At 44.0% G+C, this 20,939-nt stretch overlaps 1 protein-coding gene across 1 annotated transcript in view; it reads right to left on the bottom strand.

The window, feature by feature from the left end:
- Positions 1-910: 910 nt before the first annotated feature.
- Positions 911-20,939, bottom strand: part of LOC101716592 (leukocyte immunoglobulin-like receptor subfamily A member 6) — a 37,026-nt gene continuing 16,997 nt past the window's right edge. Inside the window, 8 exon segments of the mRNA XM_087201002.1 lie at positions 911-4,815; positions 4,960-5,010; positions 13,975-14,070; positions 14,073-14,150; positions 14,153-14,275; positions 14,518-14,814; positions 15,028-15,330; positions 15,473-15,596. Coding sequence (XP_087057128.1) covers positions 4,688-4,815; positions 4,960-5,010; positions 13,975-14,070; positions 14,073-14,150; positions 14,153-14,275; positions 14,518-14,814; positions 15,028-15,330; positions 15,473-15,596 — 1,200 coding nt within the window. The 3' untranslated portion in view covers positions 911-4,687.

Here is a 20,939-nt window from a genome sequence, read left to right as displayed (position 1 = left end):
TATCTAGTAGGTCTGGGAGTTACATCTCTTCCCCCTATGTCAATTACACAGATAAGGCATTGTTAAAAATAGGATTGGTCTCACGGAGAAAATATTGAAAGCAGCAGGACAGGGTAAGATAAGTAAACTGGGTGTGGATTTGGAATTGAGGTGGTAAGGGGAAACTGAGGTGAAGGTTGGATCTCGGTAATGCTGGGATTTATCTGAATGGAGTGACTTCAGGAAGAGGAGGGAGGCATCACAGAGTTTCACTAGGTCTTCACATGAGTGGACCTCAGCACCTGAGAAGAAATAAAACCATCAGCAGAGACTAGGCTGTGATTCCTGAGGTCTTCTGTATGCTACCTGAGGGAGTCAGGGACTCATTCTCATCCCCATTTGCAGGATGAGTATCCTGGCATTCCTGTGAACCCTCTCCTCATTCCCATTCCTTGTCACGTTGGGATGGATGACCCTCAGCTCTGCCCTCCAGTTCCTTCTCCAGGCGAGGCTTTGTCTTGTGACTGGGTTTAGGGAAGGTGATCACTGAGCATTCGCTGATGTGGCCCCCACATGGTAGAGTGTGGAGCATCCTCCCTGGTGGGCCGAGTCTTCTGTGGGATGGCCCTCTTTTCTCTGTTCTGTACACAACGTCCTCACTTCCTGTCTCTGCACTAGCAGCTGAGTGGAGCTGAGAGGACGATTATTACAGAACAGAGAGGATCCCAGGTCTGATCCAAACCATGGCTTCACAGCACTGTGCCCAGCAGTCCATGGACTCAGGTCCAGAGCCCAGGCTCATTTTTTCCCTGTTAATTTAAAGCCTGAGTGGTCCGGGGATTTAGCTCAGTGGTTCGGGCGCCGGCCTCATAAGCACAAGGACCTGAGTTCGATCCCCGGTACTGAAAAAAACAAAACAAAACAAAAAAAATAAAGCCTGAGAATAAATTTATTCTTAGATTCACTATAACCCACAGTTCATTTCAAATGTTTGTCAACTGCATGTAGCAGCAAAAAGAAAATCACAAAAAATTAATAAAACTATTTCTGAGCAAAGAGAACTGTTGATTTTTTAAGAACACAAATTTCATATGCCCCACAATAATTTAAAATATTCCAAAAATACTAAGAGAAAACTGCCAATGTGGTCAAAACAAGGTGTTCAAGAAGAGGAGACAATGGCCTCACAGGAAGAGTGGAGACTGTGTGCAGAGAATCTCCGTCCAGATACAGCCACCTGTGGAGACCCTCAGCCTACCCTTGCTTCCCATGGTAACTCTTACCCTAGTGGAGCCTGCCTGTCCCCTCCTGGACCTTTAAGGGGTTATGGTAGGTATCATGGGCTCTCTGGACACTCTCAGGGCTGGAGTTCACTACCTCATGACAGGTGCTTTCTGGCTGAAGAATTCCCTCTCCTAAGAGCCTCTCTACACTATTTCAGTGGACACTGTGTTCTGAAGCCATGCTGACCTTTCTCTACCAAGCCCAATATCCCTCCCCCTTCACCCTGTCCCTCTTTCCAGTCTCACATACAAAACAAAAAATGGGGACCTGGGAGGGACTGGCCTGAGGCATGTATGAGATGGACAGGCAGCAACAAGGGGCTTTTGGGGCTACAAGCACCAAACCTCCTGAAATGCACAGTTAAAGACTAAAAGACACCCTAGAGGGCCACAGTCCGCGTAGAATCAAAACACATCACCTTAGGGAATACATGCTCTGGCCCGTGTGCTCCCCATTCTCCACTTGATTACCCAAATTGGCCCTGAGGTCAGTCACGTAGCAGAGTTGTCTGTCCTTCCCTGTCCCCTGCATGGATTCCTGCGTAGATGCCCATCTTTTGCCCTTTATACTTCCTTCCTAGGGCTGTCAATAAAGGACCACACAACCTGCAGTTTGGGGCTGTCGTTAGAGGCCCTCTCACACTGAGGGGCCTTGGTTAAGCAGCTCCACTGGGCCCTCTGGGAGGTGAAACTGGATGTTGAGTCCGAGTAATCTTTCATCCTTTGTTCCACACCACAGTCCTGAACCATGACAATGAAGCATGAAACAGAAGTCACTATGAAGTTACGCTATACAGAAAAAGTAGGATGGCATAGGAAGAAGAAAGCAGTGCTGTCAGTACCAGGAGAAAAAGAGAGAGCACTGTCATTGACATTACAGAATTTGAAAAGATATTTAGATATTTATTCTTAAATAGTATATATTGTCATATTCTGAACATTATGCAATAAAATAACACTTTCTTTTATAACTTTTCATTTCTTACTACTATGTTGAAAATTATATTTCTGTCTATCAAGTTCACTGTCTCACATTTATCCACTTAATATTCCTGTTTTCTTCCCCACCCTATTTTGTGGATGGATTTTGTCTATTATCCCTTTTTCCACTGTAACAAGATCTGTACTCCTATGAAGTGTCTTAGTGGATGCTGTGCACACACACATCTCTTCTTGTGTAAAAACCCAAGGCATAACTGTGTGTCTCTGCCTTTTAAGTAGATAGTCACATTGTATTCCTGTAAGTAATTAAACAAATTTGCATTAAGGTACTGAAAATGTAAAGGGTCAGTATTGTCAGCAAAGAATTCTGTTGCTCCTTTCTTCTTGAGTTCCTTTGCTATAGTTTTGGCATCAGAGTTTTATTGAAAGGAACCATGACACTGAGGTAGAAACTTTCCTAACCTTTAAATAAAGGAAAAGAGGTGCGTGTTGGGCTGTCACATGTGTGCAAGAACTGCTCATACTCACCTGTGACAGAGAGCTCTGCCACTGCTTCTGAACTCTCCACTGGTGGATAGCTCAGTGACATCATTGAGCCAAAGGTGGCTGGGAAGGGAGTGTTTACACCACAGTAATTGGCAAATGCTATCTGTCTGGGCTTGGGAAAATGATTTAGTTCTTGCAGCACTGGGGACTGAACCCAGGATCTTGACGCTGAGCTACAGCCACAGCCCTTTTGTATTTTTTAGTTTCAGACAGGGTCACAGAAAGCTGCCAAAATGTCCAGGCTCAGCTTGAACTTGTAATCCTCCAGCCTACCTCCCAGAGTGCTTGGCGAAGCCTGACCGACCTCCAATGCTGCTTGACAAAGTTCCAGCTGGGGGAAAAGGAGGGTGGAACACATCGCACCCTCATGTTTTATTTTTTCTTGCCATAATGTTTATAATTGTTACTCTGGTCACAGGAGTCATTGTGTTTGTGACTAACAACAAACTCTCCATGAGGCAAATTGGCAATGATATATTGAAATCTGATCTGGCTCAAAAGTCCCAAATTCCTGTTTCTCTCAGTTCTATTGTCACACCCACTTCTAAAGAAACCTCTCCTAAAACTCCCTCTGTTTTCCTGCTACTATAACTCCTTTCTTCTATTGATGACTTTCTTTTACTAAAGGGGTCTTATAAAGAGATTGAAAGGACAGATTTTAGATGTAAGACACAGTGGGAAATGGGAAATAGAAAGAAAGTTAAGACAGATAAATACACTAAGGAGGCAAGTTACTCAGTTTTTCTCAAAGTACTGTAAACATTTCCTGCTCATGGACCATGAACCCAAATAACACTTAAGTAAGATAAATAGAGGTATAGAAAAATAGAGAGCTAATAGCAAACTATATTAACCATTGTGCAGTTTCTCAAGGGCCAGCTGACGACCACAAGTTTGACATTTAATTGATTAAATCTTGCTTGTACCCCCGCTGATATAGAGATTTTGATTAAGTTACCTTCTGTTCTGCTTAGGTGTGGGTAAATAAGGGGACGATTGTAATTTTTAAAATGTATTCATGATGTTCAATGAAATGAATCAGCTTAGAAAAAATATACCCTGTTTAGCAAAAAATAACCTTTACTTCAATAGAAATTGCTAAGGCAACCTAAAATGTAAACATGTTCTTCCCAATGCCTCCCAGCTATTGGTTAAAGATATAAAAATAAATCAGACCCTGAGACTTCTCAGAGGGAACCTGCACATTGCTTGCAACGGTTCTTTTCTCATTGCCGGCCCAGGACCTCTCCCCTTCCTACCCTACATCGACATCGACTGCAGCTGGTCTGCGGCAAGTGCTGAGATTTGGAGACTGTGGCCCACACCTGGCTAAAAGTTTGTTTTCAGAGAGCTGGTTCCCCAGCACAACATCAAGCTGACACTTTAAGTAGCGGTGTGTTGATTCCCCAAGATGGTAGCATTCAGGAAAGAGTGAAGCATTCTGAATTCCCCAGTGGCTATGACAGCATCATACTGGATTTATACTTTGAGGTTTGGAATCTACTTTTACCCATTTATTCAGTTTGTCCAGATTCATTTTCAGAGCCATGGAGACAGACTTACTGGTGCACATCAAGGAATATGGGGATTAAAATGAAATGTAGCACACAGAAGAGGCCCAGAACATGAGGGCCAAAGAGGCACAGTCAGAAACTGGGCCTGGGGATGAACCTTCACATGTTGGGGGTGAGAAAAGCAGGAAGCATCTGGGATCTCAAGTCCAGTAGGGAGGGAAAGAACCACAATTCAAGGGAGGAAGATTCTTGCAAAGCTGCACCCAGCCAGGTTCCCTAACCTGCTATGGGTTTATTCCTCTCAGCGCTCTCAGCTGACAGCCCCCAACTGACAACCCCAGATCTTCTTCCCTGGTCTCCTGGGAACTTCAGATGAATGCCCAGGACTCTGCTGCTCAGAAGATGCACTGTCCTCTCTGGTGTTCACCTCTGGCTGCATCTCAGGTCCTTCTCTGGCTGTGCAAATAGCAGAATCCTGAGGGCCACCAGGACCAGGCCATCCACGCCCATCCACACCAGATTCTCCACTGTGTGACCCTGGGGGTGGGAAGCTGGGAACAGGGGACCAAGAGGTCACAGAGTCAGGGGAGACCAGGGTCACCTGCATCCCTGGACATCCTCGCAGGGCAGCACCTACTCTCGAGGGCGCTTACACCTCTGAGCCCAGCCCCACCCCTGAGAATGTCCTTACTCACCAGCATTGGGATCTGATTTGTTCTTTGCTGGCCCAATTGTCCCAGCTCCTCCTAGGAATGAACATGAAGCAGAGGGATGGACAAGGAGTTCAAGACTCCTGAGTCAGTATTTCCCTGGATTCTGTATTCCCATCACTCCCCTTCTCCTAACTGTGATGTGGTTCCTGTCAAAGCCCCCCTGTGCTGTAGCAAATACACACAGGCATTTAAAGTTTATATGCTCATGGCCAGTATGTGTGTATACACATGCAGCTGTGAATATTTATATAATGATATGTAAGTAAATAAATATGTATCTACATGAAGTGTGAAAATAGTATGTGATTTTGAAACAAACAAATGCAATTTACATTTCCTGATGTTCATACAATGTTATCCATACATAACCATAGACAAATTGAAAAAAGAGTTGAAGGGAACAGTGTTCCTAGTAAGTTAATAGAAATTAATATTGATTTATACAGACCATCGCTTCTCGGCCTTTTGGCTAAGATCAAGTGTGATTTATACAGACCAAAAGTATTCTTATATATACTTAAATATTTTTCAAATATAAAAGTATCAAGTCCTTCCAAATCAATCATTTAAGTTGAAGAACGTTTAAAATTAACTACATAGTGTGAAGCTCCCCAGGTCCATCTGGGCTCCACCTATGCCATGGTGAGGTCCCAGGTGGGGCTTGGAGCCCCACTCCCATCTGGCAATCCACTTAGCCCCTCGGGCACCTCCAAGGCCCAGTCCCACTCCCCCCTCCCCCCACCGCCTCTGGCCTTCTGGCTCTTCTGCTACCCGGTCCCACACTACAGAGGCCCAGGGGATTATAAAGGCCCTTGTCCTGAGTGCCACAAGATAGAGCAGAAGTTAGTAACAGAAAGAGGGCTTTTCAGGCTCCTTGATGAAAACTGAAGCTCAGCAGAAAAGCAAAGAGAATCTCTACAATAAAGGTACATGCGACCACCGTACTTGGTAAGTTGGAGGGATCATCACCTGGGATCATTACCTCCCATCAAAACCTGTACTATCTTCAGGGGAAAGGCAACTGGAACCTGCAGTAGAGCTTTCAGAGTTCAACCCTGCAGGAGGACAGGGAGCTCAACTTGGGACTAGCAGCCAGAAATCTGCCTGAATCTCACAGGTCTGCTGCTGAGACTCATTGACTTGTATATGCAGATGGATGCCTACATTGCCTACTGTGACAGCAGAGACATACCCTGAAGGAGGCCCATTATTTTTATTTTTTGCTATTTACAAAAAAGAAAAAAAATTTTTTCTCTTATTTTTAATTCTTAATTTTTACTTTTTTCTACTCTTTTCAAATTTTTACTTTTCTTTCTTTTATTCTCTCTCTCTCTCTCTCTCTCTCATTCCCTCACTGTCCCACATTGCTCTGCATCTCGCCATTTGTTCCTTTCTGCCCTGAATTTAGATTTCTCATTCATTTTTCTTTTCTTCTCTTTTTCCTTCTCTTGATTATCATTAGTTTTAAAGGAAAGTAAATACAGTATCTAGCCTCCCTGTTGCTGGTAGGTGATTCTGTTCACATCTTTGTTCTTTCATTCTGCCTTTTCCTCTCGCCTTTAACAATTTCTTAGAGTTTGTGTGATCTTCCTGTGTCTTCTGACCTCACCACTAATCTTTCCTGATCTTTCTACCTGTCCCTCCCTCCCCAACTCCTTCTAACTTGCCATCCCGAAGAGGGAAGATGCTATATTGAAGAGTTTATTCACTATAAACATATGTGGGGTTGGTCCTCAGTTTTAATTTAATTTACATAGTTAAATGTGATAGATTAATAACTACTACAAATTGTCATTTTCTTTTTTTTTCTTTTTGGTACCTGGGATCGAACTCGGGTCCTTGCACTTGCAAGGCAGGCTGTGGAACCACTGAGCTAAATCCGTGGCCAAATTGTCATTTTCTAAGCTGCGCTTGATGCTGTGGTATTGCTGATTGTATCATTTGGGCTAACATGTTGTGATTGATCTAATCAGTTTTCCTTCCTGGTATAAGGAAACTAAAATAGCCTCAGAGTCATTAGAGTCTCAAAACCTAAACACAAGCTATATCTGTAAGACACCTCTGAAAAGCAATCATTCCACAAGGGTTTTAAACACAAGCAAGAAAGATACCTACATTAAGCAATTTTGAAATATCAACCCAGGAATTAAACCAAGGACAGTACCAAAAACAAAAATGAGAAGACATTTAAGGAAGGCACAGACGCAGGCTTCCATGCCACAAAAGGGAAATTCTGGGGGAAATGAGGTGGAAAAGTCTGATAATCAACCACCTGGACACCCTAAACTGATAGCAGAGGAAGTAACAAAGAAGATGCATGAGGCTCTAGAAAAATTCAAAGCAGAAATAATCTCCCAGATAAATACAGAGATGGTGAGCAGAGTGAAAGACATGATTAGAGGCTGTAGAGCAGAAACAGCTAAGAAAATAGATGAGATCAGAAACATGCTGGAAGCCATGAATGCCCAGCATAAGAAAGAAATGGAAATCATGAAACAGATTCAAACAGATATTCAGGAGATTAAAAACTCCATTGAAAGCATACAGAGCTGACTGAGTGAATCTGAAGACAGAATATCAGACATAGAAGACCGGATTGCAGTTAAGGACCATGAAAACAGAGATTTCTTAAAGATAGTAAGGGACCATGAGAAATCAATCCAACAGCTGCTAGATGATGAAAAGAAGAATAACATAAGACTGATAGGAGTCCATGAAAAAACCGGAGAAAGTACAATTGACATAAAAAAAAAACTGTTCACAGAAATAATAGCAGAAAACTTCCAAGACAGAGGTAGAGAATTGGACATACAGATAAATGAGGCATATAGGACTTCAACTAGCCATGACCAAAAAAAAATCTACACCTAGACATATAATAGTCAAGATCCCAGAAACCCAACAGAAGAACAAAATTCTACAGGCAGTGAAAGAAACAAATCACCTACAAAGGAAAGCCTATCAGAACCATGGCAGATTTCTCAACACAAACTCTCAAATCAAGGAGAGCCTGGAGTGAAGTATTTCAAGCCCTAAAAGAAAATAGCTTCCAACCTAGACTGTTGTATCCGGCAAAATTATCTATCAAAATTGATGGGGAAATTAGATACTTCCATGACAAAGAACACCTGAGAAATTTCATGAACACCAAACCAGCAGTCCAAACAATTTTAAGCAATATCCTAGAAAAAGATAATGAAGGTCACAACTCCATGAGGCCCAACACAGAGAAGACACCACACAAGGTAAGACACTAAAGGGAAGGGGGCGGGGAGAAATAAGAAATAAAAGAGCCAACAACAGTAAAACATCATGACAAGGGTGAGTTAATATCTCTCAATTATAACTATCAATGTTAATGGCCTCAATTCACCAATCAAAAGAAATAGACTGACAAAATGGATTAAGAAGCAAAACCCAGCAATATGCTATATACAAGAAACACACCCAACTCAAAAGGAAATTCATAGACTGAAAGTAAAAGCATGGAAAACAGTTCTCCACATGACAGGAACCCAGAAAAAAGCAGAGGTAGCAATCTTATTTGCAGACAAAGTAGATTTCAAACCAAAACTAATTAAAAGAGACAAAGATGGTCATTACATCCTTGTGAAGGGAACAATCCAAGAGGAAGAGATGACAATCCTAAATATATATGCACCAAATACAAATGCCCCCAACTATACAAAACAAATATTAATGGACATGAAAAACCAAATAAGCACTAATATAATTGTAGTGGGGGACCTCAACATCCCTCTATCACAAATAGAAAGATCAACTAGAAAAAAATTAACAATGAAATTCTAGAACTGAACCAAGCTACTAACAAATGGACTTAATAGATGTGTACAGAGTCTTCCACCCCACAAAATCAGAATACACATTCTTTTCAGCTGCACATGGGTCATTCTCCAAAATAGATCACATGCTAGCTCATAGGACATATCTAAGTAAAGGTAAAAGAATTGAAGTTATCCCCTGTATATTATCAGACCATAGTACAATAAAATTGGAGATCAATAACATAAGAAACTGCAAAACTCTCACAAACACATGGAAATTGAATAACACCCTCCTGAACAACCAATGGGTCACAGAGGAAATTAAAGAAGAAATTAGACAATTTCAACAAGTAAACGATAATGCCACTACAACATACAGCAATCTGTGGGACACAATGAAAGCAGTTCTATGTGGGAAATTCATAGCAGTGAATGCCCATATTAGGACAACAGAGAGAACTCAGTTAAATAACCTAATGCAGAACCTCAAGCTCCTAGAAAAAGAAGAGCAAAACAAACCCAAAGGTTATACAAGAAAGGAAATTATAAAGATCCGAGCAGAAATCAATGCAATGGAGACTAAGAGAATGATACAAAAAAATCAATGAATCAAAGAGTTGGTTTTTTTAAAGAATAAATAAAATCAATAATTCTTAGGCCAACCTTATCAAAAAAATGGAAAGAAAAGGCTCAGATCAATGCAATTAAGAACGAAAAAGGTGAAGTCACAACAGATTCAGCAGAAATCCAGAGGATCGTCAATACATACTTTGAGAACCTGTAGTCTAATAAAATGGAAAACACAGAAGAAATGGACAGATTCCTAGATATGTATGAAGTGCCAAAGTTAAATGAAGAAGTTATAGAAATTCTAAACACCAAATAACAATGAGTGAAATTGAAAATGTTGAAATTGAAAAAAATTTACCAACAAAGAAAAGCCCAGGTCCTGATGGCTTCACTGCGGAATTCTACAAGACATTTAAAGAACTATTACCATTACTCTTTAAACTCATCAAGGAAATTGAAAGGGAAGCAAGGCTTCCAAATTCATTCCTGGAAGCAAGTGTTACTTTGATTCCAAAACCAGGGAAAGACCCAACCCCAAAAGAGAACTACAGACCAATCTCCCTAGTGAACATAGATGCAAAAATCCTCTACAAGATACTGGCAAACAGAATACAGAGTGTCATGAAGAAGATCATACACCCTGACCAAGTCAGATTTATCCCAGGGATGCAAGGATGGTTCAACATCCATAAATCAATAAATGTAGTACACTATATTAACAGACTCAAGGACAAAATCCATATGATCACGTCAACAGATGCTGAAAAGGCATTTGACAAGATCCAACACCATTCATGATAAAAACCTTACAGAAAATTGGAATAGAAGGTCTTTATCTCAACCCGATTAAGGCTATCTATGAAAAACCAAAAGCCAACCTCATACTAAATGGTCAAAAACTGAAAACTTTCACACTGAAATCAGGAACAAGACAAGGATGCCAACTATCACCACTCCTGTTCAATATTATTCTGGAAACATTAGCCATAGCAATTAGAAAAGAGAAAGAAATAAAAGGAATAAAGATAGGAAAGGAGGAAGTGAAACTGTCATTATTTGCTGATGATATGATACTTTACATAGAAGACCCAAAAAACTTGGTCCAAAGTCTTCTAGACCTAATTGACAGATTCAGTAGAGTACCTGGATACAAAGTCAACACTCAAAAAACAATAGCCTTCTTATACGCAAATAGCAGACCCATTGAGAGAGAAATTTGGCAAATAATTCCTTTTACAATAGCATCTTGAAAAAATGAAATATCTAGGAATCAACCTAACAAAGGAAGCAAAAGACCTCTACACTGAAAACTACAGCACTCTGAAGAAGGAGATCGAAGAGGATATGAGAAAATGGAAAGATATCCCTTGTTCCTGGGTAGGAAGAACCAATATACTGAAAATGGCCATACTTCCAAAACTACTATACAGGTTTAATGCAATACTGATTGAAATTCCAACAATATACTTCACAGAACTACGGAAAACAATCCAAAACTTCATTTGGAAGTAGAAGAAACCTAGAACATAGGAGGCAATTCTGGGCAACAGAGACATGGCTGGGGCTATCATAATCCCCAACTTGAAACTATACTACAAAGCTACTGTGATAAAAACAGCATGGTACTGACAAAGAAACAGACTTGAGGATCAGTGGAATAGATTAGAAGATGCAGAAACAACTCCAGACATACTCAGCCACCTCATCTTTGACAAAGGGGCCAATCACCCTCATTGGATGAAAGATAGCCTATTTAATAAATGGTGTTGGAAAAACTGGATTTCAACCTGCCAAAGATTAAAACTAGACCCATACCTATCACCTTACACTAAATTAAGATCGAAGTGGATTAAAGATCTAAATATTATGACAGAAACACTAAACTTGCTGGAAGATAAGTTAGGTAGAACTCTTGAAGACATTGTCCTAGGAAAAGACTTTATGAACAAAACCTCAGTAGCACGGGAAATAGCAGAAAGAATCAACAACTGGGAACTGGGATCTCATCTTATTAAAAAGCTTGTGCACTGCAAAAGTAACCGCAAACAGAGCTAAGAGACAACCTACAATGTGGGAACAAATTTTTAGCAGCTGTACCTCAGACAAAGGTCTACTATCGAGAATATATAAAGAATTGAAAAAAATCAGACCCCCCAAATTCAAAGACCCAATTCAAAAATGGGCATCCAAAATGAACAGACATTTCTCAGACAAAGAAATAAAGGCAGCAAATAAATACATGAAAAAATGTTCAACATCACTGGTCATTTGGAGGATGCAGATCAAAACAACACTGAGATTCCACCTCACCCCACAAAGAATGGCTGCTATCAAGAAATCAACCAATCACAAATGCTGGTGGGGGTATGGGAAGAAAGGAACCCTTCTCCATTGTTGGTGGGAGTGCAGACTGGTGCAACCACCGTGGAAATCAGCATGGAGATACCGCAAAGAACTAGGACTACAGGTCTCATTTGACCCAGCTATTCCCCTGCTGGGGATCTTCCCCAAAGAATTAAAAGAATCATTCCACAGCGATATATGTGCACCCATGTTTATAGCAGCACAGTCTGTAATAGCTAAAGCTTGGAATCAGCCCACGTGCCCATCAACTGGAAACTGGATAAAGAAGATGTGGGTTTTTTTTTTTTTATAAAATGGAGTACTACTCAGCCATAAAGAACGAGAAACTAGAGACATTTATAGCTAAATGGATGCATACTGAGGCCATACTCTTAAGTGAAATAAATAGGACACACATGTGTAAATACTGAGTAGTTTCTCTAGTGTGAGAAACTGAAAGTGTAAATAATGATGAAAATGATTAAAATGAATAATTGATAATTTGAAATAGGAAAAGGTCCAAAGATGTAGGGGTGGTGGGAGGGGAAGGGGAAAGGGAAGAAGGGAAAGGAAAAATTATGAGAAAGAAAAAAAATGGAAACAAAGTCTATGTAAATAGGGAAGGGTGGAGGGTTGAAGGGTGCACAGGTAATGGGGGAAAAATAAGAACTAAGATGCATCATGTTCAGGTACAAACACCCAATGATAAATGTAAGTGTACTGTATACCTAAAATGTACCAATAAATATATAAATTTTAAAAAATAATAAAATTAACTACAACTTGTACACGTTATTATGAATGAAACTTGAAATATCATCTCAGGTAAGTGAAAATTTTAAATTTTAGATGTCTTAAAAATAAGACAATAGTCCTAAGAATCTATTTAGTCAGACCCAAGTTAAGTACAAAGAAGTCTCAGCAGATACACCAGAGAAACCCACTACCAAAACACAAGGGCAAAAGACAAGACAGGAAGGAAGTTACCAGAGATTACAAAGCAACTATAAATCAGTTCACAAAACGGAAATGGAAGCTTAACCCTTCAATAATCTTGAATGGAAGGGGATTCAATTGTTCAATTAGAAGTCATGGGGTGGAAAAGTGGACTTTAGAAAATGAATTTTTGAAAAATGGATTTCAGGCTGGGGATTTAGCTCAGTGGTTCTGCCACTTGCCACAAAAATCACAAGGTCCCGAGTTTGATCCATGGTACCACAAAAAAAAAAGAGAAGGAAAAATGGATTTTAGAAAACACCAAAGAAGCCAATAATAAAACCCAGCTTCGCACTGCCTACAGGACATCTTGTCCCCTTGAGAACACACAGACTGAAATCCAGGGGATGGTGAAGACATCTCATGAAGAGAGGAACCATAAGCCCGGAGGAAGAGCTGATGCAGTGAGTCAAAAAGAGAAAAGGAGATGAAGAAGGTTATTCTGTATTGATAAGGAAACCCATCCAACAATTGTAAATATATATTCGGACAAATGGATATATATAACAGAGAAAGATGTAAAATACCTAATATATATGATATATATCATAATAGAGTATATATGTATCATAATAGAGTAATGCCTATAAGTACGATTCTCTTTAAAATAATGAATATCTTTGTTTCAATAAACATTTAAAATTTTCTTTTAGTTTCTTCATTGACACATTAAATATTCAAGAACACGTGGTTCAGTTTCCATGTCTAATTTCTGAAAAATATCAAAAGTTTCTCCTGTTTCTGACTTCTGGCTTTATACCAGTATGGGTGTGGATCTCTTTCAAACTTCTCAGAAACACAGAGCAGAGTGGACGTCGTGCACAGAAAGTGTGGAGGACACGTGACCTGCTGGGCAGGGAGCCCTGAGTGACCAGGAGAGCAGGGCGTGGCCCCTCCCGAGTCTCAGGGCTGCGCTGAGTGCAGAGCCCAGCAGGTGACTCAGGAGGGGCCTGGGTGACAGTGGCCTCAGGAGGGCGGCTGCTGGGAGAGCGACAGCCTGGTTCTGACACTGAGCTGGGGACAGCAGGAGAGAGGCGCGGCCTCGGCGTCCTGTCCTCAGTGTGAACTCACTGCCCTGAGATCCCGCACAGCCCACTCCCGCCTCCCTCTCCGGTTCTGTGTGTACTGTCTGGGATGGGGCCCCAGGAGGGAGAATTCCCGTCCATTCACGCCAGTAAGGGCAGGCCTCCCTCCATGCACCTCCCTTCCTGTCTCCTTAATACTGAGTGTCCCTGATCTGTACCAGGGAGCAGGGCCCTGAGGGTCCCTTTCAGTTTAGGAAAAATGGGCTCAGGGTCCTCACCTGAGACTATGAGCTGCCGGGGGTCTCTGGGCTGCGCCAACAGGTGGGGAGCGGAGCTGCGAGAGCCATAGCACCCGTAGGTCCCCCCGGGGCTGAGGTCACAGCTCTCATGGAGAATTCCACCTGGTACTGCTGAGCTCGGGACTCTGATCCCAGATGCAGTGGGGGATCGGCTGCCCCTCCTTGGACAGGAGGAAAGTGTCCACCAGGCTCCGTGACTCACACAGCAGGGCCACATCCTCTCCTGGGGACACCATGGGTCCCGGCTGCACCGAGAGGGAGGCTGTGACAGGCAGCTGTCCTGGAGAGAAGGAGGGGTGAGGGGCTGCCCCACCTCGTTCTGAGCTGAGGCCTCACCAGGCCTTGTCTGAGGCCCCTCGGTCTCTGTCTGTCTCTGTTTCCTCTGACGCTGCCCCTCCCGCCCTCCCCTGTCTCTGTTCTTTTCCCTCCCTGACCCCACCCTCACCCTGGCCATCAGCTCCTGGGCTCCCCAGCAGGGCCAGTGCAGAGTCTGGGTCCCTGACTGAGCCCTGGGCTCCTCACCTGTGACCAGGATGTCCAGGGGCTCACTGGGGGCCGACCACTCGGAGGAGAGGCTGTGTCCACCGTAGCATCTGTAGCGGCCCCCGTGGGAGCTGCTGGCAGGGCCCAGGGGGAGGTGGGCCTGAGAGAGCCCAGCCTGGGGCTGTTGGCCAGGGCGCTGGGGGAGGTCAGGTTCCCCCTCCTTGGACAGAGCGAATCTGTCATAGGCGATGTCAGAGCGACACTGCAGGGTCAGGCTGTGTCCAGGGGCCAGGACAGGGCCCGGCTGGGTGAGGAGGGAGGGCTTCCTGGACAGCCCTGGGGGGAGGCGGAGCTGGGCTGAGGGGCTGCTTCCTGCCACAGCCCTGCCCCTCCTGTCCTGTCCTGTCAATCACACTTGAAGTTTTTGCTCAGGGTGTCTATGGTTCCCTCCACCAGTTTCCTACCTTGTACACCCCCAGGAGGAGGAATCAGCAATGTACTGTATGTGGAACCTCAAAAATAAAAGAGTGAAATATGTGATTTCCTCACCTGAGACCAGAAGCTCCAGGGTGTCACTGGGCTCCGACCGCACCTGGGGATTGTTCCTGTCATATCTGTAGCATCTGAACGTCCACCTGTGGCCGGGGGTCACAGGGTCCACAAGGAACAGGGCCTGGACCTGCCCTCCGGGGCCTCACTGTGAGTCCAGGGTCAAGGAGAGCCCATCTTCTCCTTCCTGAGTCAGAAGGAACCTGTTAAACCTCTGCCGTGAGCCACACTGGAGGGTCACGGTCCCTCCTGAGGTCACCGCAGGGCTGGGCAGGGCTGAGAGGCTGGGTTTGCTGTGGGCTCCTAGGAGAGCAGGAGGCAGCGTGTTAAAGGGACTCACACCTCCCCCACTGTCCCCAGGGCTGGGCCGGGAGGGCGACACCCCTGAGAGCAGACCCCTTCCTGAGGGCAGAGCCTGGGGCCGGGACCCCGAGAGCCCTCTCACCTGTCCCCAGCAGCTCCAGGGGCTCACTGCGCTCTGACCAGCCAGCAGGGCTGCGATAGTGACAGTGATATGGCCCTGCATGGATGTGCTGAGCCCTGACTGTGCTGCTCAGCGGAGCTGCGTCCTGGGAATGAGCACGGATGAGAAGCATGGGTTTAGGGCAGGAAACAGGACTCATTTCCTAACTCTCTGTGTGGGTTTCCTATGCTAACCGGTCCCCTGAATGAACTTCCCTTTTCACTCCACTGAGTTCAATCCTATCTCCCTGTGAGCAAAGTTCTGAGCCGTCCTCACTTTCTCAGAGCCTTGGTTTCTTGGAGTAGAATTTTCCTGAGTTGGGTGCTGAGTTGCATTTCCTGCCTGGGAGTCCTTCTCTGTCCCTGCTGCCTGGACCTTGGCAACTCTCTCTGAGCCTCAGTGTCCTCAGTGGCAGCTGCTGTCTGCACCTCACTCCTAGAGTGGCTGCAGGGTCAGCGATGCCTGGACATGGGGCTGCTCAGCATGGTCAGTTTCCGAGCAGGGAAGCCCTGGGTTTGGGACATGCGAGGTCCATGGTGTGGGACCAGGTATGCGCCAGAACCAGGTCCCTATCTGATCTGAGCATTTAGGAATGGTCCGTGAAAAACCTCTGAAGCTTCCAGATCACCAGGGTCGTGCAAATCAACACAGAAATGAAGGTGCTCAAATAGAGAAGGGTGCAAGGCCAAAGCTGTGAGGCCCTGGAGCCTGGGAGCAGCAAGAGGTCATTAGAGAGGGCTTCCCTCCTCTGTGCGGGCCTGGGTGGGCCAGGGCTGGAGGCCAGGGTTGGAGGCTGAGCTCCTCCCACTTCACAGGCGGACACTGGGCTCTCAGCTCACTGGGGCCATGGTCAGCGCGGAGCCCCCTCCCTGTGTGTGCACAAAACAGATTCACTCACACACTGTCACCCACAGGCCTCGTGGCATGACCCAGGCAGGAGCTAAGATGGAAGTGTGAACACCACAGGAGAGGAGCAGCTGCAGCTTCCCCTCTCATGCTGGATTCCTCAGTCTGCCCTGGAAAAGCCCACGCAGCTCAGGTGCAGGGAGGAGAGAGGCCCAGCAGGGATGGACGGTGCACAGGGTGTGGAGGAAAACAGGAAAGTAGGAAAAAAGGAGTTGCGCAGTGTTACAGTGGTGGACAGTAGCAAGTTGAATTGCCATCATTAAAGTTAATCCTGGTAAATGCAAGCTCGCTTCATTTGCCTTTTCTAGTTCTCTGAGGTGAACAATTTAGTTATTTGAGACCTTTCACCTTCTAACTTTTTTACAGTTGGAATTTTTATTACTACATAAACTTCTCTCTTATTATTTCTTTTGTTTTACTGCATAAGTTTTTATTTTATTTTAAGATCATCGCTGTGGATTGGCCTAGGGCCTCAGTCATGCTAGGACTGCTAGGTCTAGTCCTGCTGAATGAGCTACATCCCAGCACCTTTCAAAGTTTTTCCTAAGACATTTCTAAGAAATTTCATTCTCCAAGTGCCTGCTCTGGCCTGGAAGTTGTTAAGCTCCTGCCCCAGCCTCCCAGATAGCTGAGGCTACAAGCACATACCGTCAAGCCCAGCCCTTTTCCCCCTGCTTGTGTGACTTTTACAGAGTTTTCCTTCCTGGTTACTTTGAGCCTCACAGAAGACATGTTGTCTTTAAAGCACTTGTGCTGTGCTGCTAACTTCAAGCACATACCAAACTCTGTTCTACTCATTCCTGTACACTATGTTACTTATACCACAATCCATGCATTTTCATGTTGTGTATCTGTTGAAACATTTTGTATTATAGTTATTAGTAATTTTGTCCTTTAATTTCTTTAGCAGTACTGAGGGTCACACCTGGGGAACTGCATGTGCTCGCCAAATGCTCCACCGCTGAGTGACACCCCAGCGGAGCTGTATTTAACTCATACAGTAGGGTTAATGTGATCCGTACAGCACAATCACTGTACAGCAGTGTTCCATTTGTCTACGTGTTTACTTCATCAGTCAGTTTTACGGTTTTATACGCTTTTGCTGAGACCTGCACAGTGTAGAGTCCAAAGCCAGGGAGATCAGTGGGAGATGAAGAAAACTGAGGAATAACAAGAAAGAAAGATACATACCAAGATTAAGCGTGAAAGCTGCGACCAGGTGGAACCATAGCCTGATGAGCTAATGGCTGCTTGGAGCGCCACCCGCTCTTTATTTATAGTGGAAGCAAACAGGAAGAGAAGGTGGAGCAAATAGTGCTACGTGGCCTACATGACCAAGGTGGACGCAGTGTGATTGTTTCTTGATCAGGGAATGTGCAAAAAGGGAACATGGAGGACACAGAATGTCACTGTCTCCCGGGGCTGTGCCATTCAGGGTCTGTAGTATGAGTCAGACAAACTTTGACCCTCTAGTCTATGCGGGAGAAAAGGAGTAGGGAGGAGGGGAAGGACGGTCTTCAGGCTCGGCCTGAGGCATGCTTTCATGTTGCTCTGTTGTGCTGTCATTTTGATTTCTGGGTCTTGCAGAACACATCAAATGTCTTATCAATGCTGAGCAAGTGCTTTACCACCGAGCTACACATCCAGCCTCATGCTGCAGTGTGGTGTCCCTTGGTTTAAATGTTAAGAACTCCATTCATTATTTCATCTAAGGCAGATATTTTAGCTTTTCATTATCATGAAAAAATACCTGAAAAAGTCAAGTTAAAGGAGGAAATGTTTATTTTTTAGCTCATACTTTCAAATGTTTTGGTCCATGATCAGCTAGCTGGTTCTACTGCTTTTAGGGCCATTGTGAGGTAAAATAGAAGTAACAGAGGACCGGAAGAAGAGAGAGAAAAGGAGAGAGGGAAGGACAGAGAGGGGCTGCGTGTGCTGCCAGGACCCCAGCCTGTTGGACAGGACTGCCCACATTCAGGGAGGGTCTCCCCTCTCAGCCGGCTGCCACACATGCTAAGCATCTCTGGAAACCCCTCACAGACACACCCACAAATGCCCTGTCCTTGTTTCCCTCCGGTTTTTCAATGCAGTGAGGTTGAAAATGAAAATTGAACCTCACAGCAGTTCTACTGGTGATGGGCTCCCTCACAGCTTGTTTGAGAAAGTTCTGCACTTACCTATTTGAAGGACACTGTGGTAAGGTTCACCCAACCCAGTTTGGGCACAGGTCCAAAAGAATAAAAATCAGGGTCTTCACAAGACATCTGACTTTCATGATTGCAGCCGCATTATTTGCTGCAGCAAAACATGGGAATAACCCAGTGTCCACTGACAGATGAGCAGGTTCAGACAGTGAATAGTATTTACCCTCAGAGATGACAGGAGTTTAGCTTGTGGGACAGCACAGGCAGTGGACACTGAGCCCAGTACAGAGGGGCGGACACTGCGTGGTGTCACATGACTGAGGAATCCACACCATGGAGACCATGAAAGCCAGAGTAGCACCTCCCAAAAGGAGAAGCTTCAGCTCCACTAACAACAGCACAGCACCCACAGAAGTGTGAAAAGTTAATATTCATTAGAGTTTCAAAGCTTAGTGGTTACACTAGGAAAAGTGGAGGGTGGGGAATGGGAAATGTAAAAAAGCAAAATCTGAAAAATTAATAGATAGGACATGAAAAGGAAGACAGAGAAGATGGGGGTCCTGTTCAGAAGTAAAAGGAAATTAACTGCGATAGAGAACACTAACTGGAAAAAATGAACAAGAATAAGAAGACAAAGAGCCAAAACTGGAGAAAAATGTAAGAAGGATGAGAAAAAATGTTGGAAGGGAAAAAAGTAAAAAGTGGGAGAAAAACCAGAAAAAAGTGAAAGAAAATGGGAGGAAACCCCCAACTCTCCCAAAAGGGAATGAAGAAAAGTTAATAATAGGGCTCCCAGCCTGGAGGAGGCTTCTGGGTAGGCGTGACACAGCTCCCAGCATGGAGGAGCCCTCCAGGTTGGCATGCCATGGCTCCCAGCCTGGAGGAGGCTTCTGGGTAGGCGTGCCACAGATCCCAGCACAAAGGAGGCCTCTGGGTCAGTGTGCCATGGCTCCTAGCCCAGAGGAGACTTCCAGGTCAGTGTGTCACAGCTCCCAGCCTGGAGGAGGCTTCTGGGTATGCCTGCCACTGTTCCCAGCACAGAGGAGTTGAGCCGCATGGGTGCCAGGACCCTCCTTCCCACCTCCCGGTTGAAATGAGAAGACAGGTAAACAAGCCTCAGAACCAGACTTCCAGATCACTTACAGCAACCCCAGAGGGAAACAAGATGGAACACTCTGATACTCAACCACCTGGACTCCCTGAACTAGTAACAAAAGAGGATCTGGAAAAAATGAAATCCGAAATAATTTCTCACATAACAGCAAAGATTGTGCCCATAGTGTAAGACATGATTAATAAACCTAGATAGGATACAGATAAAAAATAGAGGAGCTGAGGAACATGATGGAATCCCAACATAGGAAACAAATGGAATCCATAAAACAAATGCAAACAGATTTCCAGGAGATTAAAATGTGGGGGCTGGGGATTTAGCTCAGTGGTTCTGGCACCTGCCTTGCAAGCGCAAGGTCCCAAGTTCGATCCGTGGTACCAAAAAAAAAAAAAAAAAAAAGAAAAAAGAAAGTCTATGCAGCAGAATGAGCCAATGTGAAGACAGAATTTCTGATATAGAAGATAAGATTGCAATTAGCAACCAGGAAAAGAAAAAATTCTTTAAAATTGTAAGGGACCACAAGAAATCAATCCAGCAGCTGCTAGATGATGCAAAGAAAAATAACATAAGGCTGATTGGAGTCAACGAAGAAACAGAAGAGAGTGCAGATGACATTAAAATCTGTTCACAGAAGTGATGGCAGAAAACATCCCAAGCAGGGGAAAAGAATTTGACATATAGGTAAGTGAGGCATATGGAACTCCAACTAGCCTTGATCAAAAAAAATCTACACATAGGCATATAATTGTTAAGATTCCAGAAACTCAACAGAAGAACAAAATTCTGCAAGCAATTAGAGAAAAGAAACAAATCACATACAAAGGAAAGCCCATCAGAATCACAGCAAACTTCTCAATGCAAACCCTCAAGGCAAGAAGAGCTTGGAGTGATGTGTTTCAAGCCCTAAAGGAAAACAACGTCCAACCCAGATTGATGTACCCTGCAAAACTATCTTTCAAAATTGATGGTGAAATAAGATACTTTCATGACAAAGAGCACCTTAGGAACTTCATGAATACCAGAACCAGCACTCCAAAAAATCTTAGACAAAATCCTAGGAAAAGACAATGAGGATCACAACCCCAGGAAGCCCAGCAGAATGAATTCACTGGGCATGACAGGAAATTAAAAGCAAAAGAGGAGGATCAAACAAAAAGAAAAGGTCATGACAATGATAACTCAATACATATCAGTTATAACGATCAATGTTAATGGTCTCAACTCAACAATCAAAAGAAATAGACTAGCAGAATGGGTGAAGAAGCAAGATCCAACAATACGCTGT

The sequence above is a fragment of the Heterocephalus glaber genome, unplaced genomic scaffold, assembly GCF_053883595.1.
Source record: "Heterocephalus glaber isolate CG9 unplaced genomic scaffold, H.glaber_assembly_v1.0 deba00001745, whole genome shotgun sequence".
Taxonomy (NCBI): Eukaryota; Metazoa; Chordata; class Mammalia; order Rodentia; family Bathyergidae; genus Heterocephalus; species Heterocephalus glaber.
This window is presented reverse-complemented; position numbering and strand designations above follow the sequence as displayed.